This window comes from Hippoglossus stenolepis, chromosome 6 (genome assembly GCF_022539355.2).
Source record: "Hippoglossus stenolepis isolate QCI-W04-F060 chromosome 6, HSTE1.2, whole genome shotgun sequence".
NCBI classification, from domain to species: Eukaryota; Metazoa; Chordata; class Actinopteri; order Pleuronectiformes; family Pleuronectidae; genus Hippoglossus; species Hippoglossus stenolepis.
In genome coordinates, this window is record NC_061488.1 from 23112768 (window position 1) to 23140251 (window position 27484).

The 27484-nt window shown below is 42.8% G+C and overlaps 1 protein-coding gene across 4 annotated transcripts in view; it reads left to right on the top strand.

The window, feature by feature from the left end:
* The first annotated feature begins 1459 nt into the window (after positions 1 to 1459).
* The window catches only part of tns2a (tensin 2a), a 56301-nt gene continuing 30276 nt past the window's right edge, over positions 1460 to 27484 (top strand). For 2 of the 4 annotated variants that reach the window (XM_035158876.2, XM_047340267.1), the window contains exons 1-3: positions 1460 to 2417; positions 20238 to 20343; positions 20669 to 20706. In XM_035158876.2, the coding sequence (XP_035014767.2) occupies positions 2289 to 2417; positions 20238 to 20343; positions 20669 to 20706 (273 nt within the window). In that variant the 5' untranslated portion in view covers positions 1460 to 2288. Of the gene's footprint in view, positions 2418 to 10820; positions 10990 to 15938; positions 16057 to 20237; positions 20344 to 20668; positions 20707 to 27484 lie in introns of those variants that run through there. The other 2 variants (XM_047340268.1, XM_047340269.1) reach the window with 2 other exon arrangements.

The following is a 27484-nucleotide window of genomic DNA, read 5'->3' on the forward strand; positions in this document are numbered from 1 at the left end:
ACAACTATTTTACTACTTTTGGGAAAATATGTGAAATATGTTTACAATCTCTAAAGTTGAGGGAAGACTTGAGAGTCTTGAAAGATGTTCTGTTATGACGCGATGCCTTCACGGGAGGTTCGGGCAGCGTCATCCACGACATCATCACAACTGTGTCTATTTCTGTACTCCTTTGTTACTTCACTGTTTGTTTGCTCAGATTACAATTCTCCTCTCTTTCTCTCTGGTTGTCCATATTTGGACTTGGTTTATCTTGTCCCTCTGAACTCTTCACTGTGATGTTATTCTCTCTCTCTCACGCCATTCCTCCTCATAAAAATCTCCCATCTTTCAGAAATCTGTCATTAATCTTCACTGATCCAGACTAAGACAAATTTCTGCCAAGTTCCGCACATGTGCCAAATATTCTGCCACATCTTTGCCAGAAAGACTATTGATTACAGATCGTAACTGAGCTTTTAATTTCATTTACTACCATATTTTTAATCAGATGAAGTTTGGATCTTTCTTTTGGCTTTAGAGTTAGATAATGGCTCAGTCTGCAAACTGCCGTCTGTCTGTCCCCATATTTTCCAGATGCAGGGGTTAGGGGTACGGGATACTGGGACCTGAGTTGATTAGAAGGAGTTCATTTCACGGCATGTAAAACCAGGAGGGGGGCTCCCTGTAAAACGCTGTCAGTAGCCCGAGCTTATGTCTGAGAACTTGACTGAAAGTAATACATAAAGGGGAGGAATTGAGGGGGAGCAAGAGGAGGGGTTGGGGTCACCTGGAGGGGGACAGAGAGAAGATGGATGGATGGATGGATGGATGGATGGATGGATGGATGGATGGATGGATGGGTGGTAGGGCATAGAGAGGGAGGAGAGGAAGGACACTTGGGAAGGCTTGTCAAAATGCCTGTAACAACAAGACAGCCCTGCCAGTGGTTTCAATCTGAAGGAAGATTTTTTTTTTTAAAGAAGTGCAGGGAGAGAGAAGAAAACAAATGAGAGGAAAAGTGGGGAACGTGGAAAGTAAATACAAAGCAGGGAGGGTGGGTGGGGGTGGTCTTTTGGAGGCCCATCAAGAATTTGCCTTTTAAGGGGTACGGTCTCACTCTCCAGAGTCGCAGCCAACAGGCTTCAGGGAGGAGAAATAAACAACAGCAAAAAGACTGTGAGCGAAAGAAACATGAGCTTTGCTAAAGTCTCACACTGTGCAGCAACAGTAAAAATACAGGCGTCTTCTCTGTCCCGAGCAGGAATCATGTGAACAATGACAAGGACACATTTTACGTTGCTTCAGAACACGTCTTACATCCATTGTTATATGTGAGGTGTGGCTTCTGAATGAGACCCTGTTTCAGGCCTGCTACAAACAAGGCTCTTGCATTGTAAACAAGGGGAGGCTCAGTCCACTCTGAATCACTGGCTCCAGCAGCATCCTGACAGCTGTCGTCACTGTTGTGGTTTTCTTGCTTGTTTTTTTCAACAATACCAACGATCTCAGGGCACGAGCGCCTGCATCTGGGAGCAGGAAACAAGAGGGGAGCTGAGGAGCAGAGATGGGTGGGGGTGAGAACAGAGAGGTAATTGTATATGTAAGAGTGAGGCAACCCAGAGTCAAGGGGTAGAAGCAGGAGGAGAGGGAGAGAGCAGGAAGGGAGAGACTGCTCCTGGGATAGAAGGACTGGGAGAAGAAGAAGAGGAGCAACAAGAGGAGAGGAAAAGGGGATAAAAGAAGATAGAGAGAGGAAACACAGAGGAGCTTCACAGGATGGGGAGATGAGTCCTCGAGCAACGACCCGAGGGTCATGTGTGTGAGTCCAGAGACAGATGATGGAGTGGGTGTGATCGACAGTCATAAAGAAAAACAGTGAGAAAGTTAAGTTGGAGAAAACTCGGAGAGTTTGGGTGTTTGCAAGTGTGTGTGAAACAAAGAGGAGCAGTGAGAAGGGGGTGGAGGCAGAGAAATGGGGAGTCCACATGTGGAAGGACTGAGTTGGAGAGAGAGGTGTTTTTAAAGTGTGTGGAAGGTGGGGAGGGGGCAGTGCGAGCATGCAGAGTGTATCCTTCCCTCTGTCCCTGCAACGGCGTTGAACGACAGCCAGGAAAAGGGGAAGGGCGTCCTCCTCCTCCTCCACCTCCTCCTCTCCAGCTGACAAAAACAGCTGCCCAGGAGCCCGCTCAGAGGACGAGGGGAAGAGGACAGAGAGGGAGAGAGGAGGAGGGAGGACAGAAGAGAGAGAAAAGAAAGAGTGGAGAGAGGAGGAAGAAGTCCCAAAGTCCAGGACCCTGTCCACCTATATGGGTTGCGTCCTGAGCTCGGACGGGTGCGGGGAGGAAGAGGTGCAACCGCTGCCGGTGGTCAGAGACTCGCCCCTGAAGAGAAGGAGCCTGGAGAGGAGGGAGAGTGGCAGGATGAGGCTGACAAAGGTCAGTGTGCATGTGCTGTTCACGTGATGAAATTATGACCCGAATGTGTTCATGATAATTGGACGTGCAGATGTTGATGTGCATCACTTGCACCACCTTGGGGCCTCTGTGAGGGGGGTCTGTGTCTGTAGCCCTGGTGCTGGACATCTGTCCCAGGAGGAGGGAGTGATGGAGAGAGTTTACAAGTGTGTTTACAATAACATTACAAAAGGGTTTTTGAGATTCATTATATGTTGGTCTTCTGATTAGTAATGTATAATGACTATTTGGTAATTGCTGTGCAAGAAACATTTGTCTTTAACATTATATGTTAGCTCAGTTTTTGGAGCTTCACCTGTTCCCACATGTCATTCTTCTACAAGCTTGGTCAGTTGGATCAGATTTAGCCGTTAAATACAAATATTCACAAATTCATTCATATTTTTTGACATATAGACTATCAAGCAATGCTCTATTGAACTGGACGTGACTGCAACACTCATAAAATATAGTTAACAAACTGAGTTATCCCTCTGAGCTAATGTGTGCTAACTACACTGATGACGGACTGGAAATCTACAACAACAACTACGCCATACTATGGTCAGACTCCCCTTGGGTCTGCAGCGGCCTGTACCTGTTAGACCTCTTCATCGAGTGGACAGGATGACTTGATATAGTGGGAGGATTTTACTCAAGAGAACAACGTCAAAGTGAGGGATGTTTTCTCTGCAGCTACTTCTCGGGGCCCGAAAAATCCCCCATGACTATCACTGCACAGTCATCGACAAAAAGAGGGAAAAAGGAAGCGACTGCTTGAAAGGAGCAGCCGTACAGTATAGTCGTCACAAATCTTTTTTTTTTCAGATGTTGGCACATTTGTCTTCTTTCACTCAAGTTAACAATCGAAGCAAATAGACTAGTAACACCCCTCTGCCCCATATAATCCATTAACAATTAAGTACCTTTTATCAGAGAAAATCAGCAACAATCCATTTTGCTCCATTATCCACATTAACACCACATATAATGTAGATCACTGCTTTGAGCAGAGTCTCCTCTCTTACAGTATAACTATCTAAAAGATAGGAGTTACAGACTTTGACTCGTCAGCCTGAGTTTGAGAGGTGCCTCTCTGCTGAATCCTTACTGACTCTGATCAGATCAGTTGATTAAACTTGTTCTCTGACGTCTGTGCTGTTCATCAAACTGACTTGACTGATATTTATGCCAAAGTCTGAGCTCCAAGTTCTTCAGCATTTAAGTGTAGTTCGAGTTATCCCTAATCCATGACCCCTACTGTAAACCTACAGACTTAACGTGAACCTAATCCTAATCCTAGACCTAGACCTAAATATAGACAAAAATCGAAACCTAAACATAATTTGAATCGAAACGTAAAGCCAGACCTAAACCTAAAGCTAAACTTCCATCTAAACCTAAACCCAGACCTACATCTAAAAATAAACCTTAGACGTAGACCAAAACCCAAACCTGGATCTAGAACTAAAACTAAACCTAAAGCCAGACCCTAACATAAACATAAACTTAAACATAAACTTAACTTATTAACAAAACATGTATTCACCTTAAATGTTGACTATTAACGATATGGGCGACTTGCTTTTTGTCCCCATAAGGAGAGTAAGTCTCCATGACGTGACTGTAAACAGATCTAGATCCCTACAACCATGTGTAGACCACACACATAGGCACGCACACACACACACACATGCACACACACTTAAATGTAGACTCCAGTTCAATGGATTTTCACAAAGTAAACAAAAATAAACAATTGTGATGATGAGGATAAATGTTGCTTCTCCCTCCCTTCTGCTTCTTTCACTGAGGAAGAGCTTCGTCTTTTTCAACATTTACAGCAATGTAGCTTATCCTCAACCTTTCTTTCTACAGCCAGCCACGTTTTGTCAGTGGCAGCTTTCCCAGATGCCAGATTCAGACAGTGACATGGGGGGGGATGTGAAATCACTAGATCTGTGTTTGCTGCTCTGCATCCCTGTCTGAGGCAAGCAGATCAAGGCTATATTAGCTGTTGCTAGCATTTAACACACCGGTATCTCCAATAGAACTGTGGGTAATGCAGTAGGCAATATTTAAAAAGGTAGAAGTATGAAGTCAATATATTGTGTGTGTGTGTGTGTGTGTGTGTGTGTGTGTGTGTGTGTGTGTGCGTGTGTGCGTGTGTGCGTGCGTGCGTGCGTGCGTGCGTGCGTGCGTGTTGAAAGATGATGTGTATGGCGTCTCCTCTGAGCTGAGGCCACATCTGTGCAGATACAGTGGTGTTGTTATGATGTCCTCAGCATCATAGCATAAACAGGCGCAGGCTTGCTGGCTTGAGCGCAGCTAAAGTTTTATGAGCCGTCAGGAGAACGCTGAAAACGTTGTCCTCTGTCCACCACTTTACATCACATTGGATTACATACAATCTCAAGACTTTGTGCCTTTGTTATCCAGATGTTTAAACTGTCAGATTTGTTTACACACAGCTTTCTAAATGTGAATCTGTGTGTGCGCTTGTGTGCGTGTGTGTGCAAGCATTCTTAGTTGCACTAAAGTCCCAGTGGCTCCATATCACATGCTGTGCAGCGTGGGAATGTTGAGCCCTCTGGTCTACGTCATCCTGTAGTGACTGACCCCAGTACATGGGTGTGGGAACCCGCTGGATCCCACTGATTATCCAAGAGCAGGAGATGTTCTCTCATCGCTTTTATGGTTGCTCTTTATTTTCTTGTTATTTTTTCATATCATGGAGCTGCAGATGATCACAGATGTGGCAGTTCAGATGTTATACTATCAGTGAGAATATAATTGGGTTTTAATGTCTTTACGTCCGACAGGAACCTTCCACATGCACATTCCTGATCAGACTCATGCCAGGGACTTACTGGAAAAACTTGGCAATGAAATTATGTTCCACATGCTGCTCGCAGTGTTATTACATAATTTGCTTGTGTTAGTAACGTGAGACAGGGATGTTTTATTCCATTTTTAATCATTTAATCGTTTATTTAATCGTGACAAGAAAACCGATAATTTCATTAACTGTTTCTGCAACTTCTTTGCAAGTTTGCGTGAAACCTCATTCAGTACGGAATTCTGTTTTGACTTTGTGCCATCGATGATGTGGTGAGCGTTGGCGTTTTGTGAGTATTTCACAGCTCATCATTTGACAGTACATAACCTTCTCTTCTTGGCCTCAAACTCTCATTCGTCTTAAATCGGCCAAAATGGGCTGTGTTTGTTCAAAACACACTTGACTGTGTCAGATTTGAGTCTCTGTCCAGTGTCTCTCTGACAGTTGTTGATGGAGATTAGTCGAGCATCAATAAACAACCCTCTAAAAATGTAGCTTTGAAATAAACAGGCAGTGAGAGTCATGTTGAAAGCAATTCACGTGGGACACATCAGAGTAAGCGATCCTCAGATACAAGCATTGAAACTGCCAGGTCCTTATAATATATATACAGTATATATATATTGTATATATATTATATATATTATACATATATAATGTATTATACATATATAATGTTTTAATACCCTGGCAGATTTCATAGAAAGCATGTATTTAATTCACATGCACAGCCAAGTGTTTAAGTATAGGAGCGCCATTAATTAAATCCCTTGGCAGAATTTGAATGTGAAAAATATTCTCTCTAAAGCCATTGCCAGGGAATGGCTGCATGGCCTCTACAGAAAGCAGCTGTAGTGAGTCCATCCACAACTTTGGATCCGGCTGAAATACCTCAGCTATTCAACTATTGAAAGGATTACCATGAAATTCCGTAGAGATATCTATCAAGCCCGGGGGACTGAAGCCCTATGACTTTGGTGTTCTTCAAATTGAAGTCAGAGGCCTTTACTGTCATTATACTCAGCTACAATGAAATTGTAAAAGGCCTCTCTCTCCATTTAAGATATACAGTATATGTATAAAAATATAGAGATATATAAGCATAAAAAACAGTAAGAATTTTTCCAGTGTCAGTCCTTAATGTGTGTGTTATGTGCACTCCACAGTCTCTGAAGGTGTGTTTAGGTCTTTGGTGTGTTTGAGTAGGGAGGGGGCTGATGGAGGTCGTAGCTCTAGGATTGAAACTGTTCCTCAGTCTGTGGGTGGTGGATCTTAATGTCCTGAACCGGATGCAGTGATTTGAACAGGGAGTGTCTCGGGTGTGTGTTGACCCTGAAGATGCTGCCAGCCTTCATCTTCAGTCGGCCAGTGTTGTGTCCAAGGTCGGGAGCTCCATCCCAATAATGCGCTGGGGCGCCTTCACCACACGCTGCAGGCCTCCATGCTCTGCAAACCACACCATGGCACAGTTGGTGAGCATGCTCTCTGTCATGCTCCTGTAGGAACTGACCATCAGTTTCTGACTTTTCATCTCGCACCACCAGCAGGTTATCCTGTCAGGGTCTTTGTAAGGTCTTAAAAAGTCACAAAATAAAAGGATTTCAATTTAATCATCTGAATTTTGGCCTTAGAAAGCCATAAATATGTTAAAATATTACATTATGAGTCTTAAATATATTTAGGTAGGTATTAATGGTGTTAACGTTCATTGAACGCTACTATGGATACTATTCATATCTGTAGTTGAGAAATAAAGTTTCAAGGGTTATTCTCTACTTGACTACATCACCTCGTCTTCAATTTTTGTGGAAATGTAAGTAATTCTGGGACACTGGCTCCCTCATATCAGTCATACTTGAAGTAGATTTTAAATTAAATTTCTTATGGTTTTAAAAAGTCTTACATTGAACTAGTTGAATCCTGCAGAAACCCTGTCTGCCGTCTAGACAATGTGTCTAAATGATTTTTGTGATCCCCGGACCTTTCACATATCTATTGGATGTTAAATCTGGTTCAACTTAACATGTGCCTTTACATCTAAAGGGGAATGTTAGAAAACTATAATGTCCGACTTCATCAGAAGGCAAAAGTGTTCGTAGCTGCCACACTGTGGTGGAGTGATATCCAAACCCTGAAGGGGAGTCATTTGTTAGTCGTCTAACACAGTGAAGAAGAGAGCTTGAGAAAGAGAGAAGTTCAAATTGTGCTCTCTTCCTCCACACACCTGTACGATCTGTGCGAGACTAGGGTGTGACGTCAAATTGTTGATCTTTGGAAAGTTCTAGAAATGGTCAGATACAGCTCCCTCAGTTCTGGTGTCAGAAAGGTGTGAGGGGGGGTGGTTTACTAAACTGTTTGATCATGGTAGTTGGTTGTAATACTTTTTATTTAGAGATGTAACTTCATTTTTCTTTTTTCAATCTACTGTTGACTGCCTACGAGGATTAAAAACAAAATTCGGCTTCTTTTCTTGTTTGTGTTGTGGACTCCAGAGATATATAGAGACTCGGTGTTGTGACAAGCGGTTTTACATGTATTTGTCTCGCTTCTCAGAAATTTCCCATGAACAACAGAGTTTAGATTGGCCATGACCAATACTGAGGCCTTGAACCACAGGCATTCACTACAGACACACACCCAACGCAGGAAGGAACGCTGACCAGTTGGGGTTAAATATAGACCCCCCCAAACATCCAGAATAGAATAGAATAGAATAGAATAGAATAGATTAGAAGTTCTTCAGTCCTGTGTTTTAGGAAAAAGGTGAATTCCTGTGTAAAGCCCACAGGCTCAGGAGTTGGCTGTCATAGACTGGATTCCTGCGGCTTGAAAACAATGATCTGTCCCAAATTCTGAGCAGGATTTGAGGAATGCTTGTTGTTGTGCGTAGCGGGCACGCAGATGAAAGCTGATCGAGGGCAAATGGAAAGACATAAACCATTTCCTCCCGCGGTAAGTCTCCAAAACCCCTGCGACAAATCCCTGCACCGCCCTCAAAAGAAACACCTCGTAGCAAGCCACTCGCATGGTTCACTTTTTTTATTTTCTTACACGCAAGAAGTCAAGCTTTACACTCCTCCAGGTTTTGAGAAAACGTCTTTGGGACTAAGCGGCTGACAGAGAGGATTTTATTGAACTCATGGCCACAATAAGTGTGAACACGTGCTCATTTGTGTCCTCTGTGTTTCTCTTCCCACTCGCTCCTTCAACAGCTGCACCTTATCAGCCGTTGGCTTAGCGCTGTCTTACACAATCCTCCATCAAGCTACACAGCCCCCTTTTCCAGCCTCCTCCTCCTCCTCCTCCTCCTCCCCTCATTTCCTCTTGGCCCGCTCTGCCACTCTGTCCCCTTCTTTCCCATTTACCTCCAAAGATCCGAGCCTCTTACTCGAGACTCTAAATTCTGCTCTAGACAGTGTAGACAAAAACACACCTGGCACCCCCCCCCCGTAATATTTCATCCAGCTTGCATTAAGGTGCAAACTCTGGTTGTTGGGTGTTGGAGAAAACTTATCACGTTGCAAACCCCTTAAAAACTACTCCTCTGGTTTCCCATCTCTTCTTTTCACCCACCCCAACTTTGCGTTCAACTTTTTCCTCATCTCCATCCTTCTCCCAACGTGACCATCCCCCACTTTACTCACCGACTCAACCCCTCATTCCAATCCCAAGCACCAGCTTCCTGTCTCTCATGGTCCCTCAGTATTTTCTTAGTCTCACACGTGACCTCCCCACCTCTCCTATTACCTTTTTTTCACCTTACTACTTTGCTCCCCACTTTTTCATCCACCTCTCCTCCTCCTCCTCTTTTCCTCTTCACCTTTTCACAATCCAAAAGACAGCGAGTAGAATACACTCCGTAAAAACACCTCAAGTCTATTTCTTCTCTTTTTTTTCCTGCACCATGATCAGGAAATTCTTATGTTGTGAGCAAAAGCAATAGACCACATTACTGCACATGTTGTTTGGCAGGAGGACTACTGCATACGTCACAATTCACAGTCACGTTCTACACTGATTGGTTGGGATATGCTGCACAGCCTTTGTACCTCAATGTCAATTTAACACATATGGAAGTGACTAAGGGGCCGATGCAGCAGACAGAAATAATGCTGTGTGTATTAGCAGTCTGAGGCTGGGGGATCTCATGGGCTAACCATTTAAGACGGGCTCAAACTCAAAAGGAATTCACCTATATGGGCATATTTAGAGTATAATCACAACCATCAGAAGAAAAGAAGAAACTCTTGGCTTGGTTTAATTACAGAGGATCAGTTCAGGCGGCAGTCTGGTTTCTTTTATGCTCTTCATCATGTCCCTATGTGTGTTGATGATTCTTTGTAAGAAAGAAAGAACACGACAAATGCGCTGAAACTGATTAGCTGCATAAAAGTTGTGTGAAAAACTGAAAAAGTTAGGCATATAAAGCTGAACAACTTTGGCAATTACCTGGCACATTTCTCTCATTACCACTAGGTGCTGCTACATCCACACCAAAGTCACACTCAGCAACCGTGTCTATGCAGATGTTAATCAAGCCACATCTGTGTTTGTGTTTGTTGGAGGTGTAGAGTGAGTGGATAGGGGCACTGACCAGGGACTTAACAACAGTGATTTCGAACCATGTGTAGATGAACCACAGGCTTAGACCAGGAGGGAAGATGTGAAAGATTGTGAGGTAGGTTAGGTCAGGTTTATTTGGGAAAAAAGGGAACATTTTCTTGAATTAAAAGTATGTTAAGGATCAAATTAAATACACACATGAATGAATGAATGGGGAAATGTGGATTTTGGTATATTTGTTGCTTCCAGACGGCACACGACATACTTTAACTGACCCGGGAACATCTGATCAGAGTTGCCTTCAGAAGTGCATGAAAGAGAAGAAGATACAATAATGGACAGTGTTTGAAACATCTGGCCTCTACAAGTGGTAGAAGTACAAATACAAACTAGCATGAATAAAAAAGCGAAAAAAACAACAAAGAGATCAAGCTTTAATACAATAATATTCACATAGTCCTTACTAATGTTGTAATAACACTCAGTTTAAAGTCAGTTCAAATGAACGTTTATATTCAAGAGTATTTGTTAGGATAAATCCATTGACATGTGCCATCTTGTTTTCATGGGGGTTCCATCACAAATCACAATCACTACCTAACAAAAGAGAAATATAAACACAGCAACATGAAGAGAGGCAACAGAAGAAAAGAAAAGGAAAGAGAAAAGAGAACAGTTATAACATAGGTGGTTATGGAGAGTTCTTACTGTTAAAACTGATCTATAACTGAACTCATGAACTAATTATGAGCGACTGTAATGATTAGGATTTTTATTATTGGAATTTAAAATTAAGTTGCATAAGACCTTTCATGTAACATCCATGAAAAGCACGTTCTGCATTGACCACCGGGTTTTTGTGGGAAAATTACAGCGATTAATTCAGCCAATCCGGATCGAGCACCCTCACGCTCCCCTCCAGAAACCGACCAATAGTGGGAAGAGGCTGCGGTAATAGTACTCCATATACATGGTCCTGAGCTGCGTGTGGCTCCGCCCCGCGGCCCCAGCCAGGAGGAGGGAGGAGGACCGGGGTAAAGAAAACAAGTTATCTCATAGTCTCATAGTCGAAACCCATGTTAGTGATGGCCTGTGTGGGAATGAGGGGCAGCTTCTGAAGCCGGGGACAGGATCAGCGGGAAAATGAGCAAGGTAAGAGTAACAATAAAGAGTGTGAGGGGAGAGAAAAGTTCAGAGGCTTTGATTGTGTAAGCGTTAGATTCACTTCTTCCATGTAGTCCTGGATTTGGAGCCTGGATGGATGTGATGCTGAATTTCCCTGCGCGCTTTAGCTGCGTAATTGCGCACTTTGGGGATGGCTGTATGTATCCTAAATGCGTCATACTTTGAAATGACTTTAAGTTTGTCCTGTGTGAAGTGTCCAGTCTGTTAAAGCCTCAACACTACAGTAGGTACAGGCGGAGTATTTACAGTTATAGAAGCAGCTTTTATTGTGGTGAATGTGGCGCACTGAGGGCACCGTGTGTCTGTGCCATTCATACAGACCTCACCACACCTGACTGTGTGTGTACTTTCCCTTTCCCTGCGGTGATCACGCTTTACGCACTAACTTCACTTGAGTAGTGTCACTGTACTGTAGACTACTGTAATGTACTGTAGACTACTGTACTGTACTGTACTGTGCTGTACTGTACTGTACTGTACTGTGGTGTGGACTGCGGGCGCGCAGCCACGAGGAAAAGACGCACATACCTGCGATGACTTGTTGCTGTTCAACAAGTTGCTCGATGTGTTTTCATTGAACTGACATACGATGTTCTGAACGGGTTCATATGATGCACCGAGCAGCAGCAGACACACACAGGATTCAGTCAGCGCACAGTTTTGTCTATATTTCTCCTACAAAATCTCTCTGTGTGTATTTCTATTCTATGTCAGGGGCATGAGCTGGAGTTATCTGGATCAGCTGCCTCTGACTTTCTCATGCCTTCTTTCTTATACACGTCACTAACTAATGGACCATTCTGTCTGATGGAGACCTGAAGTTTTCTATCTGATGCAGTGAATTAAGGTGTAATTGCCTTGTTTAAGAAGAATGGGCAATTTGTTGCTTCCACCCTTGTCAGATTGTGATGACAGGCGCATGTGTGTGTGTGTGTGTGTAATGTGAGTGTTCACGTTTTTTGCATAGACACTGATCTTGTCAGGACCAGTGAACCTCATAGGGACCAAAGCTCAGACAATACATTATTTTTGAGCTCCTGGTTAAAGTCAGAGGTCAGATGTGAATTGTGGTTTGGTTAAGGTGAGGGTTAGTCATGAATTGGTCATGGTTAAAGTTAGGAACAAGGTTTGTGTGTGTGATCCAGCTGTTACTCTTGAGTAACAGCTGGATCACACACACAAACTGTGTAAACAGATTGTGGGGACCTAAATCTGTTTACACAGTCACACTCATGACGACTTGTCTTCCTTATGGGGACAAAAATCAAGTCCCCATAACACTAATCCCCCAGAAATTGGCTGGTGAAGACATGTTAGTTAGGTTAGGTTTAGGTTAGGGTTATGGTTAGGGTAATGCAAGTAGTAACTATGGTTAAGGTTAGAGTTAGTCACCAGGAAATCAATGTAGGTCAAAGTAATATCCTCTGAGGTTATGGAGACACGACTGTGTGTGTGTGTGTGTGTGTGTGTGTGTGTGTGTGTGTGTGTGTGTGTGTGTGTGTGTGTGTGTGTGTGTGTGTGTGTGTGTGTGTGTGTGTGTGTGTGTGTGTGTGTGTGTGTGTGTGTGTGTGTGTGTGTGTGTATACACATTTTGTTACTTCTTTGGGACCTATAGTATAAAACAGACCTTGCCTGGACCAGTAGACCTCATGGGGTCCAACGTATGTCATGGTTAAGGTTTGGGTCACATGCTTTTTTGTTAGGCAGTTCAAAATGAATGGATGTCAGTGCAATGCTAAAACAAGGATGGGAAAACCCTTTGGCGTGTGTTACTGTACAGGTATCCTTAAGGGCATGTTAAGATGACTAAAAGTGCGTGGTCACACACATGCTTGGTTTAGTGGGCTTCCATAGGTGAGTGTTTGCGCGAGTGTGTGTTTGTGTGTGCGCAGGGACAGTGATTAATGACGTCCGTGTTGTTCATACAGCAACAAATTAGTGTTGGCTCCATCATGATCCCGGCTTGTCAGAGTTCATATTCTCCCCTTTGCAACATGAGGAAAACAGCTACGGATTAACAAGATAACATTGTCCAAGCTCTTCCTACCTTCCCTTTACTGATAACAGTGTGTTCACTCGCAGTTTTTCTCCTATGTGAACTATATGTAATGCAGATAAGTGTTGGCCGGCCGACATTTCCTTCAGATTGGATAGGGAGCTTGTAAAAATATCACATTTTCTGGGAAAACTTGGGCAGGAAATTCATTTTATTAATGAACCTCTTCCTCCTCCCACAAAAAATAACACTGCTGCCTTTGAGCCAGGCACTAAAGTCAGCTGCTCCAGTGGCGACACTCAGAAGTACAATACAGTGGTTGTGTTCAGTGTACAGCAGGTATTCCATATTTGTAATTATTGGGTGTAACTGAGAAGTTTGATGGTCCACACACATGATGGTTGTGTTTACTTGGGAGACCCCCTGTTTGCTGCCAAGCCAAGAGGCTGAAACAGAGGCCGGCTCACATTCCCTTGTGCCAGATGCAGTTACACCGAGTGCAGATCTACAGTAGCAGCTATTCACTCTTGCCTGGAAAGGACTCCTTCTACTCCATCAGACGCAGCGACAGGTTTGGTAGACATGTGTCTGTGGCTGCAGTAAGATCAGATGTGGTCCAAAGTAACACGCTTAACCATTGCTTAATCATCACCCCTGGATGATGTCATCCACTTACTGTAGCATAATGAATGGGTGACATTATTGGGCAAAACAGATGATGCATTTTGCCAGTAAATATGTAAAATTGAGCAGGGTGTGTATGTGTGTGTGTGTGTGTGTGTGTGTGTGTGTGTGTGTGTGTGTGTGTGTGTGTGTGTGTGTGTGTGTGTGTGTGTGTGTGTGTGTGTGTGTGTGTGTGTGTGTGTGTGTGTGTATGTTTGTGACAGAAGTCCACGGGAAAGGAAACATGGCGCTGGCTGACTTCACCTCAGGAACAGGCAGTCTCTGTTCCCTCCATTGCCTGTCCCACCCTTCGGTCATACACGTGCACTCACATTTATTAACAAACACACATGTTGTCCTTGATGCCAGAAAAATGATGCAGGAACCCAGATACCAGACCATGTGAGAAACTCTCAATGTAGGGTGGGATTTAAGTACACAAGAAGTGACAAACACACCACTGAACATCTGTGTGACTAACAGCTGTTGCCAAATAAAACAAATTGAGTTTTTTGTCCATTTCTGAGGGACATTGAACTTCCCTCCAAGCAGAAGGAGAATCAGGTCGTTCAAACTGAAACTGAGGGTCAAGTCTATAAATTCCTTTCAAGGGCCAAAGAATTTCCCCCCTCTTTGCAAAAGACTAGTGTGTGATAGTCAGTGAGAAACCCTGTTTTGCATTGGCACCATTTGCACAGCAGATGCAGTTTGACCTGCGTAACAGTACACCTCATTTCATCACACAGCTTGAAACTATTTCAGGCGACACAAAATCAACAACTATTATTGTGACCAATAGTTAATGAGAGTTTGCTGCTTCTCTTTGTCTTATGTGATTTTAAACTACTTAAGTTTTAGAGTGTTACAAGTTTCTCTTGAATAATCAGTGTGAATTGATTAGCGACTGAGCTAGCCAGCTTGTCAGCAATCCAGACTATCATCTTTGATTTAGGAGAAGAGCAGCTTTTCCCTTTCAATACCCATTTGTAAATTAGGTAAAAAGTTTTGAGTGGAAATAGACTAGCATATTACACCCAAATCTGTACAGTCGAATGAGTCAAGTCAAGTTGCATTGTGGGTAATGTAAAAGGTCTGTATTTATATAGTGCTTTTCTAGTGTTGATGACCACTCAAAGTGCTTTACAGTACAAGTTATTGCCATTCCCCCATTTACACATGCCCATTCCCCCATTCTACGAGGGGCAATTTAGGGTTCAGTGTCTTGCCAAAGGACACTTTGGCACTGGGATCGAATCGCCGACATTCTGGTTAGAGGACGACCTCTCTACCCCCTCAGTTACAGCTGTCCCCATGTACTATAGGTATGACAGGGAAGAAGAATGTGTGGACTAGAAAAGATGATTCAGCTTTCATGTGTCCCAGAAGTTGCAGCTACAGACCGCTGGTCACTTGTTTATTCAAAGTTTATTATTGAACATATCATGTGTCCAAATCACATTAAATTCGACAGAGCACTTTTCTGGGTTACGTAAGACATGCCAAATGCGAAACTGATAAGATTTCCGGTTCTTGAGATATGTGTTCAACAAAGAGACAGACAGACAGGGATATCTGTAATTATTAGATAGATTCAAGCAATATGAAATAAATAAATACAATTTAATAAATTACAGAGACAAAACAGGTCAGCATGATTAAATAATATCAATAACTAAAATTACCATGTCAAATGAGCATTTCTGCCAGTTTATCCCAGCCGAATATAAAACACCTGCCACTTTTGACTGTGTAGAACCGTCACACTGTAAAGTGGTTGTGCCTGGTCTGTAAAATAATGATCTTTTCTGAGTTTTCAAATACAAAGTCACTCTCCCCCTCAAGGGTACTTTGATTTAGGGCCCTCACTGACCATCTGCAGCTGAAGCTGAGGTCAATGTCCAGTCAGTAATGAACCACTCCCACACAATGCCCATCATTGTCTAAATATCAAGACTATATTTAGAAAGAAACAAGGAGGCGTTTCCAGGGCTTTTTATGTGTGTGTGTGTTTGAATGGCTCTCATTTATTTTTACATTTGAATGTATAAATCTCAGCCTGTGTGCATCGCTTGTGCCTGTGTCCAACCCCTCCCTCCTTCAATCCAGCTACTGTTCTGTGACGGTAGGCAGATGTGCAGTGAAGAGGGGGAGGGATCTCTGGTTAGAAAGCATCTCTTTGACTCCAGAACCTTCTGCTTCCTTTTTCTGCCAGAAGGCTAAAAATATTATAAAAAGGGCTTCTTGTGCGTATAGCAGACGTAGTGGAGGTGGGGTCTGTCCTGGCACACAGGGGGACACGGGCACGGGAAGAGGAAGAGGAAAACTGTCTGAAGGGATACACATCTGCACGGGAGTTCTTCTTCCTGAGGTCTCAGGTAGCTGTTTGCAGCTTGTGTCACTAATGTGGAAATGTTGGCAGGCTCCAGCTGATGGAGGCTTTGTTGCTCCTGTTGTCACATGTACTGTATGTATGTGAAGGTGTGTCCATCACTGTTTGTCAGTGATGGCAGATGGATTGAGTGGGGTCAGCCGGTGCAGTTCTGAATATGCATACATTTATTCTGTCTCACGGTTTTTCAGTTTTTGTCTCAGGCAGCAGAAATGTGAGTTTCTTTATTAGCTCAGTGTGCTGAAAACTGAATAACACGTTTTAGCACAGGGAAATGTTTTTTGTCCATTACAGCATTGACAGTAATTACTATCCTGGGGATCGAGCTCAGCATCACAGGTTGGTTTTAGTGCTCATGCACTGAGACTCCACCAGCTGTTTTCTGCTTCCTCTGTTTTAATCTGCCTCAAAGTTGTAAACCTCCTCCTCTGTGGTTTCTTCTGCCGGACTCCCAAGTTGAGTTGAGTTGAGTTGAGTTAGGTGTTTTCAGTGGATTCGGTTCTTCAGTTTGCACATTGCTTTTTCCGTAATGAAGCTGTGAATACATGTTGCTACTTTTTGGGGTAATTTCACCAAAATACAGGACTTGTGCTTTGTAGTTACGAAGTACTTACAAGCCTTGACTTCAGGATTTTGAATTGATAGAACTTGTATTTTCTTTCCATAACTGCATATATTAATGTTTAATGCTTTACTGGGCTTGAGCTGATGTGAATGTTTAAATACATTACTCCAATTGAACTGTTCATCTGGCTTCACACTTGACATGTGTATTGTTATGGGCTCAAGGAAGCACAGTGTCCGTTTTGGTGCGTTTTGGATACTTTCAATATTGATAAGATTTGAGTAAGCAGGTGACCAGTGCTCTGTAGCAGACTCAACAAACACAAGTGACTTTGTCATTCACGACAACAGCGCATTCACAACAACGGGCACGTTCAAGACAACGGCAATGAGTCGAACATTCCTGCAGTTGGTCTTTACTTGTAACAGCTACTGCAGGTCACTTTTACAGTTTCATAAAGAAAACTGCAACCAGCATCACCACAGACCAAGCAAACAGCCCATTCCAAGCATTTACCTTTAAGACACTGTATATAAATACTTCATGCTTTCTGTGGATGTAGCTGTAGAGATAGAACCTGCAACCTTTTTGAAAAAAAAAATCATATGACATATTGCATTTCTAGTGACAAAGAAAAGTGGCACACCTCTTATTTATTTATTTGTAACATAGTCATTTGTTTCAGCGTTTCATTAATTTATCCGATAACCAAGGTGACGGGAAATGAAAGGAGATTGAGATGAGAGCCAAAACGTCCATGGCCAGATAGGAAAAGGAGACGGTGGGGTTCATGGTCGTTGCTTTAACCGTCATTGTAAGTTGCTTGAAATACCGAGTCATCGTTGATTTTCCCTCTAGTTCCCTCACGTGAACCTGAGCTTTATAGCTTTCAGCTTTTTATTGGTGTCAGATATGAGTCCTAGCTTCTACAGCATTCAGTAGCAGAGTCTTGTATCACCGTCTGACCATGATTGCCTGTGGTTGGACCATATAGTGGTGTTGATTGTGTCTGGAACAGGAGGAATGCTGCCAACCTCTCCTCTGTGTGTTTATCTCTCAGCCCACATTACCACTGTGGTTTAGCTGACAGTAGCTGGTTGCTTTTTTTAAACTCATCGTGGGCCCTATGTGTTTACACTCATGATCGCACATACACACACAAACATGCTTAACCAGGCTATTGCACAAGCTCATTGAGGAGAATGAGGGCATGAAGACTGAATCCTCAGATACACATTCAAGAAGGAGTTGGTGAAATGAGGTTGGGTGTGCATTTGTGACAATGTGTCAAAAGTCCATATCTGACATGCTCTGTCAGTTGACATTAATGTCAGAGCAGAGCTAATGGGCAAGGGATACACGAACTAGTAAAACTGGTCATGAGACAAGGAGCATTTGTTATGTTTGGGGTTCAGGAAAGGGTGTACTTGGAGTAAAGAAGGAGGAGGATTCATCAAAACAGGATCAAGATAGAACAAGATAACATGAAAGTTAATGAAGCCCGTGTGGACTTTGCTGTGAGAAAAGTATAAGCGAGAATATTCCAAGTTATACTGAGTGGAACCAAAATAATGGAGATCTTAACATAAAAAAATATACAACTTGCAAAAGTAATGACTCCACAGTTCTAGTGGTGGGACGTCAATCTCCTGACCGCACCATATTACATAATAGATATCTAAGCCCACAAGCAGCCCCCGCGCCACCCACCCAGTCCAACTTCACCGTCCAAGGTGCTGTGGTCAGAGTACACTTGTGCTGGAGCGGGCCAGCAGCCGCTGAACACAGCTGGCAGAGGGTGATGCCAGGCAGGCAGCTGTCCAAACACTGTCCAGTCCAGAGAACAGAGTCAAAGCAGTGGGATAATGGAAAAAGTGTGCAAACAGCCGCCTTTCTTTGTTACCAAGGAGAAAAAGCACACACAAAGGAAACAAAAAACCCTTTATGTACATGTATCAGTTCAATTAAGGCCATGGAAACATGCTGATTAGCCTAAGCAGTATGATGGCTTTCTGACATATTGCTTCTTTTTCATGGTGACAAACCTGATGGTGTGTGTTTGCTTTGCACCAATACTTTCCCTCAAAAGAGTTAATAGAGAAACTCCTTCTGTCTCAGGCTACATCCCGACGACTGCTTTTTCAGTTAAAAATACATCAACTCTGCCACGGATATCCCAGTTGTCTACACAGCTCTGGAGTTTATGAGCTGCTAAAAGTTTGGAAAGTTTGCAAAAGCTGCAGGACCCGTTTTAGTTTGAAAACAACATTTTAGTTGTTTGGAAACGATGACGAACATTCAGTACTCAAGCAATTCCTGTTTACACTGGCACGCCATGCACAGTGTACACGAGTGGTCATGTGATATGCATATTCAGGTGTGTTAGTACGGACGGGGATTAAAACTTATACTGAGTCAAAAAGCTTGCGTGGACAGAGATAATTTTAGTTTGAAAATGAAAACGTGTTAGTATGGAGGTCACATGCTTATGATATAACTGCCCTTACATGTGTGCTGCCTCTCAACATGATATTGCACATACTGGTTTTCTCCCCCTACTTTTCTCCCATTATGTACCCATGCATGAAAACATGCTAAGCAATCCCAGTACTTAGCCTGTGGTCGTTAGCGTTCTTGTGTTCAAAGCCTCCTCTGAGTCCTGTCAGGCCCAGTCATCTGTGGATCTGATCCCATGTTGGGAAACAAAGAGGCACTGGGTGGGAAGAGCTACCACATGAACTAACACACACACACACACACACACACACTATATATGGATTATCATGTGTTAGGGGCGGGAACCACAAGGATTATTACTGGAAGACAGTTACACAACCAGAACAGAGGTTCAAGAGGCAAAGGGAGTACAGAATGGATGGTGTCATAGTGATACACAAGCTGAAAGTCTTTTTTACTGCAGCTTGCTGCACTCTGCCTGGCAAGATGGGAGAAAATTATTCCATTGAACACATAAAATCTGAGGAAAAATATCTCAAAAATATGATCTACGATTATCTTCAAAATGTTTGCCATTAACTGACAGTAACACTCTCACAGTGACTCAAACTTTTCCAACGTACTGCAGATGTTGAACAGATGACCCCACACCTTCATTAGAAACAGATAAATATGATAATAATATTGTTTGTTGTGATGTTGTTATATCATGTGTGTTTTATGTCATATTATAACATTAATATAATCATGCCATTACTGCCCCGTGAGCAGACGTGTCTCTCCATAGATTATGATGCAATCAAGTCATGAATAAGTCAATTTGCATATTGCAGTTCTACAACGGTTTTCAATTCCCCAATTTCACACATGGACCATACGTCCATATACTCAGTTTTGATTGAGTGTTGTTGTGGAAAGAGTCTGGGAAGTCCCGTCTTTGTCTGTTTGGTTTTCATGCCATCAAAAGAAAGTGTATAAACGGTCGACAGACAAACATTTAACATCTGCCAAGTTAAACTCTTGGTTTAAGGTCAAACAAGGTTTTGGAGAGTTGGCAGCTCCACGGACTGTATTGCCACATGCTGAGTGCAAATCTAATTTTTCTGTCTGCGTGTGTGTGTGTGTGTGTGTGTGTGTGTGAGCAGGCGGGGAAGGGAGAGCCCCACATCTTCAAGGAAAAGACCTTCAAGAAGAAGCGGCAGTGCAGCGTCTGTCGGCAGAACGTGGATCACGTGGGCTCCTTCTGCAGAGGTGAATGTTGCAAGCACATGCGGTTGTTTGTGGGGCAGTGTTGACAACTGGTCTAGAAGAATGTGTCATTTCATGGCATGGCAGGCTGATATAACAGTCCAGCTGAAAGTCTAGCCCTACTAAACAACACAATGAGGATAGGATGTTGGACATGGAATAGAAGACGTTGTATGACTGTAATTGTGCAACTTACTGAATGACTGAATGTATTGCCTCCAAATAATTTTCCATATCATCATAAATAACTGAGCAATGCAGTTATAATAATGCTACTTTTGTCATTTTCTTTTTCTTCCTCCTCTTTCTCTACTCTCGTTCCTCTCAGTATGCAAGACAGCCACCCACAGGAAGTGCGAGGTCAAGGTAGGAATCAATGTCAGCCCATAGTTTCTCAATGTGGTCTCAAAATGGGGAAAAAAATAGTTTGTGGTGATGAAAGTGGAAGTAAAACTACCTATTTGTTTACAGCAAAAAGGTAGATTTTCTGTTAATGTGCATTTTCAATTTGCTCATTAATAAGTTAAGTTGAAAGTGGGTGAGGAGGAGAAGCTGATGTATCAGTAAAAACTAAACATAACAAAGTGCAGTGGAACTCTCTTTTCTCTTTTGCCATGGTTTAATGATGAAGCACAGGAAAATGTGTGCCACTAACAGCTCATTACCTTGATGTGACCATCTTCTTTTATTTGTTTGTGTGTTTGTTTGTTAGTTACTTAGTCGCATTAGGCAAAAGCTTGTTTGGTTTAACGTCTCAAGATCATTGACATGAGAAATTGAGACATATTCATTTATATCTCAGATAAATATTTGTGAATCCTGATGAAAAACTCACCTATTTAGGGGGTTGATACCGATGATATCCAAATAAAACTCTGGATCTAGTGAATTTAACTGTGGTTTCATTGGGGTGGAGGCTTTTTTTCAGCTGCTCTATGGTAACAAATAGGGGCATAAACCAGCCTATAGTTTTTAAATATTAACTTGCATTTTCTCTATATTTGGATGTAAACCTGAGCTCCACTAAATGAAAAGAATTCACATGGACTTATCAAGTCAGTGACCGAAGGAAAGACTAAGGTCAAAACTCTAAAGTGATAAATGTGATAAATGAAACAGTGAGCAGTTAATTCTGCTAAAGCAAGGTACCTCAAATAGACCGCAGAAGTAGTAACTATAGGAACGAGAGCTTTACAGTTTTATCAAGAAGAGCTAGATAAATAAAACATATAAGTAACAGTGTAATGACACTTACATAAAAGGATTGAATCTGTAATAGTTAATATATGCAGTCATATTGGATACAACTGTCATTAAACAGTCTTGTCTTGATTTGTATTTTTTCAGAAGTTTTTGTGGTTATTTGGTGGTAATATAAACCTTGTTACATCAATAACTTTGATTACTGCAGTAATGAACATTAGAAGTCAATAATGTGAGTGTATCCTGCTCTAGAGCACATTAAACCGCCATGACCCCACTAATTCAAGATTAAGTCTTAATGTCGACCCACTAAACTTCCAGAGATGGGACACTAGGAGAGGGCCGCCCTTATTTGAAAATATTGATTGAACTGAAAAGGGAACAGAAATCTTTTCTGAGCTGTTTGACATATTGTCATGTCACTGAGGTCTGGGGCAGTGGCTGTGTAAAGGCAGAAGTCTAAAGATCTCTGCTAATATAAAGGCTGCTCAGTTGCATTCCTCGGAAAGAGCCGTAAGCCTTGCTCCAACCCCACACTGCTGCCTCTGTGAAAGAGTCATTGATTGAGGGATGGTATGATGAATAGACAGAGGGATGCAGAGGGGGGGAATGCCAACCATGGCCAGAGGGACGAAGACAGGGTAGAGGCTGAGGCAGGGAGCCTTGGCAGTCAGCTGGGCGAAGGAGCGAAAGCCAAGGGCAAAGGCATGTGGCGAAGACAAGACTCGTTCCTCTTGCGTCCCTCCATCCTGTTGTCTTTTATCTGAGGTGAGGAGAGCCCAGAGGATGAGTTCAGAGACGAAAGTGTGGCTTTGAAAATAGTACGCGCAATAGAAGAGTAGAATCAGGCTTTTCAGAAGAACTTGTGATGTGGCTTGTCTTTTATCCTGCATGGTGTTGGTTTGTTTCTGCATGGATTTGTTGTTCCTTGTACAACGTATTTGATGTGCTGTTTCCCCGTGTACAATTAGGTACTGGCTTCTCTATGGCCCTATTCAGACCATCCGTCCTGAGAGATCCGATCTCATTAAGTACATATGTTCACACCCTAAAATGACTCCTGAATGTTTCTCTTGTGACCCCTTGCGATCAGATCTCTGAATTTACAGATGAAGGTGTGTTTGTGTGTTTGTGTGTGTACGTGTGAGAAAGAACAAGCAAGTGAGGAGGGGCTGAATGAATGAATGAATGAATGCAGCCAGAAAGATTTTATAATTTTAAAAAAGTATCAATCAACATATGGACACTGAGACATTTGTTTCATTGTGAAACTGTAGCGGGTCAGAGGTCTTCAGCTGAGTAGGTGGTCCTTCATATGTGGCCCGGGATGCATCTGCTTCACACAGTTAAAATAATGTGGACACCTCTGAATGGGATCTGAGAGATCGGGTCTTAGGACTTTCAGGACACATTTGCGTGGCATATGTACTTTGTGCTGACCACTTGTGATTGGATCACTCAGGTCAGATGGTTATACCATGTCTGAATGGGGTGAAAGTTTCATGATGATAGATGCAAAGATCAATATCACTCTCATATCTGTATGCCAATAAATGTTAGGGTCAGTTGGTTAACTTAATTTAGCATAAGACTGAAACAAAAGGAACGCAGCTATATAAGATATAACTTACGATTTAGAGGTGTCAGACTGACAGACTCAGTATTTGCTACCTTTGGAAATACCTGGGCTAGCTTTTACCTTGTGTCCACTTTTTAAGGTATGCTACTGTAAGCTAACCAGCTGCTAGCTATAGCGCCATTTCAGTGCACAGATATGAGAGTGGAAATAAGCAATTTAAGCAACTGAATTATTTAATTCTGTGTTTAACAGACAAAAAGAGGAGAAATGTTAGTCTATCCCTTAATTTGCAGTGATGTTTTTTATGGTAAAAGGAAGGAAATACCAGCAATGTCGCTAGCGAGGTCATTGGAAAACACCCAAATATTATACAGAAATCCTAAACATGTATTGCATTATTGTGTCTGTCGCATCAATCCCCCACACTCGCTCGCTGTAAATCCACACGCATGTGTTCACACATCGGATTCTCCTGGATTTCTACGGACTTTATACTAGGGGGTCACGCGGCGAAAGTCCACAAAGACTGCGGAGCTTCTCACTCGGACATTTGCGTTAACATATGCACCTTCTCCGGAGAAAAGACAGAGGAACTGCAGAGTTCAGTGCATGTGCAGCTTTACTGTAACTGTGTGATGTGCTGCTGTTGACTGGTAGTTAAACAGTGATATCCATCGCTGCTGCCCAGGAAGGGAGAGGTCGGATAAGGCAGGGCGTAGGGGCTGCTGTGTCTGCCCCAGCTGTTATCTACCCTCATATGGCATCAATCTCTAATACTGTGAATCCTAAAATGCAGACTTATTTAGTTATGTAGAGATATGGTCCATTTAGATGCAGCTGTCTGCTTGCCTCATCAATTCACTTTGCCTTCCTCTTATTTATACTGTATATATGACCTTGTTTGTGCTAAACAAGCTTAGTTACCTGTGTTAACAGTGCTATTAGTTTAAAGTGTTCCCTCACTTGCCCTTGATCCACATTTGGCAGTTATTATCTTAAACCTTGTGTCTGAATCATCCACCTCTACCCTCCTCCATGAGCATATTTATGTGCCAACATACACATCTGGAGGTCTGCCCTCTATCATCTGTAAACCATCCTGTTCTCACCGAGCTTACATCACCACCCGCCCGATGCTGTGCTTCTGCTGTAGTTCCCTGGAAAACAACCCCACACTTATTAAACTGCCTTCCCAGAAAGAATTGCTGTGTCACAATTTGTGAACTTCTTTAGGCTTACACATATTATTGTGAGTGCACACGATTGTGAATCATGCAGTGTGGTCAAAAGTTTGCCACTTCTCATCATCAGTGGTCGCTATATTGGCTACGAAGCAGAAGAGGAGGAGCCACCTACAAATTTTCAAACTTGTTAAAATGGTGACTAAGGAAGGAGGACATGGGGGCGGCAACAATGACGAGGGGAGTCTAGCTGCAGACCGACAGACACTACAATAAAGCAAGCCTAAATCTAACCCAATTCGACTTCCCTCAACTCCATTCATGCTCGCCCTTCACATGTGTGCTGCTGCTGGAGTTGGTGATTACACTATGATTCACATGGAAACAGGACGCACAAACAAGAGGGTCAAAAGTTCATGGTTAAGTCAAGTGAGCAAAGCAGGTGGGAGATATTTTGGCGGTCAGTTGTTGCGATCATCATTTCTGCCAAGTTCACATACATATCATTTACAGAGTTTAGTGTACCTCATTTAAGTGTACTGATGGAAGAATGGGAATTGAGACCATCAAAGACCATTTTGGCCGTTCTGTTCCCAACTCTTTGCCCACAAGGTCAACAGCCTCCAGCTGGCCCATCTCAATTCTATTAACACACACACACACACACACGCACACACACTTAAACATGTTCTTCTCTCAGAGAACAGTTGCTCGTTATCTTTGATCCCAAATGGAATATTTAGTCCACAGGGAATCAGGGGGGTGGGGACTAAGGCCCAGGGTGAATAGATGGAGGGAATGTTGGGGGGGAGACACAGAGATAGGGAGAGTGAAAGACAGCAACAGTTGGGGAGGAAGGATTAAAATGAGTGAAATGCAGCCCGTGACGAGTCAATCAGTCTGACTGCCTCATTAGGCAAGAAGAAGAATTCCCGCTGGTCAGGAGGGAAAACTCTGTGACTGTTCCACTGACTGTACAGCTCATAGACAAGTATCACAGTGGAACCCCACTGATATGAAATCCCACAGGCTGGTTGACTGAATGACGCGACTGGCAGACACACTGTACCTGAACATACTGTACAGAAAGAGGGACACTGGCATAACTTTCATATTAAGATTTATCATAATAATGGAAAACTGCATGTAAATCACATATGACAGTGTTTGATATTAGACCAACCAACACTCCAATCCTACGTTAGTGTGGGATTCACAGTGACAGGAGCATCTTCACATCCCAAAACAATTATCATCAATTCTGTAAATTGAATTTTGTCCAAATCCATAAACACTGGTTTGACAACTACATGGATGTAGCAAGATCATAAGGTTTCCAAATGAACCTGAGCTTCCAGAGCTGGTTCCCAGTGTATGACCTGAGTGTGATCGCAGCCATCAGAGTTGTCTGCAGTGTCTCATTCAAACAGCAGAGCTGTTTACCAGCTTCTCACTGGTTGACTAATGCTTCACATATCTGACTGACTGATGAGTCGACTAAAAACACTAAACACTCTCCAGGTCTGGTAAAGCCATCCTACAGATTTTGTGCGCCTGCAGTGCAGAGATGTTTTTTACAGTAATTAGAAATCCCTGCTTCCCCTCCATGCGTCAGGCTTCCTCGCTGTCTCTCATCCTTGTCAGGCCTCTTATTTGCTCGTCATGTCAGAGTACATCTTTACATGAGACCAGGCTGTGGACTGTTTGCTCTGTCTGCGACCCCTTAACGAGAAGAGGATGTACAATCAAGTACAGATAGACAGTGTGGAAGTGGGGGAGGATGCAGGGATGAGAGGTGGAGCAACACAACCCGCCTCATGTTTCTGTTAACATGAAAGCCTCTCATCGGGACAGTTTTGAGTCCTGCTGCTCAGATCCTCTGTATTTTTAGTAAAGATTTTAGATGAAAGACCCTGGTGTTTACTGGGGCCATTTTCCTCAAGTTCTTATAACATACAGTATATTTGATATTTGTCTGGCTAACATCCTTATTAGTGACAGTCATTTAATTTGCTGCAGTTCTGTATTGTTGTTTTGCACTTTTTTAAACTTTGCTAAACTGACCCTGTATGCAGAGCCTGCAGGAGAGACCATGGGAAGTTAAGTGGAGATGGAATGATGGAGTAATGGCGCCACAACATCACAGCTGACCCCAACATCCCCCTCACCCAACACACTTCCTGTCACATGGAAACCTCCTGCTGGTTGCACTGATGTTACTGCAGGAGAATCACTCATTGCTGTAAAAACATGTCAGCCACAGCTTAGATTTTTCAAAAGCACAAAAAGCACAAAAAAAGGAAAACATTCATTGGGACAGTTTACTGTAGGCAAACCTCCTAATCGTTTGCGAGGCTCTCAGTGACATCAGCAGTGAATAATCCGTGGTTAGAGCCTTGTGGCCTTGAGCCCAGACCTCTGGTTTCCCCCTGCAGGCCCAGCACTTCACCAAAAACTCATGCAGTCATTGGGTCATTCAGTTTAACAGGGTCCGACTGTATCGTTTTAACATCACCGCGACCGTGACTGTCTCCTCTGAATAAAAGAGTTTATCACTGACAGCTCTGCTAATTGCTGAGATAGGCTGGTGTGTTTTGAGTTTGTGTGTGTGTGTGTGTGAGAGGGCAGGTATTACTCATGTTGTGGGGACCTAAATCTGTGTACGCAGTCACATCATGCAGACTAAAAGCAATTCCCCTAATATTATAAATGTATACATTTCAAGGTTAGTATGAGGGTTTAAAGGTTAGGTTAATGGTTAAGTTTGGGTTAAGGTTAGCAGTATGGGTTAGGCAAGTAGTAGTTATGGTTAAGGTTATGAGTAAGTCTCCTGGAGTTAGTTGTCATATCCTGGTGACCCTAGTGTGTCTGTGTTTGTGTGTTTTGGTCTGTCTTTAATTTAGCCGAAAGAGCGATGCTAAATCTTGACGCCCACACTGGATGGTGCAGGACATGAGTCACACATTTTACTGATATCCACTCTCCACCCTTCACTGTTTATACAGACGTTTAAATTAGGGGCATTTGACATTATGAAAAACCCACCAAAAAATAATTTGAAGCTAGAGTCGGGTAAAACATGAAGAAATCCTGGAGGCACAAATCACAAAGTCTGTGTCAACTGATCAACACTTAAACTCCCTTTAACTATTGATATTGATCTTACTAAGTAGAACATCTC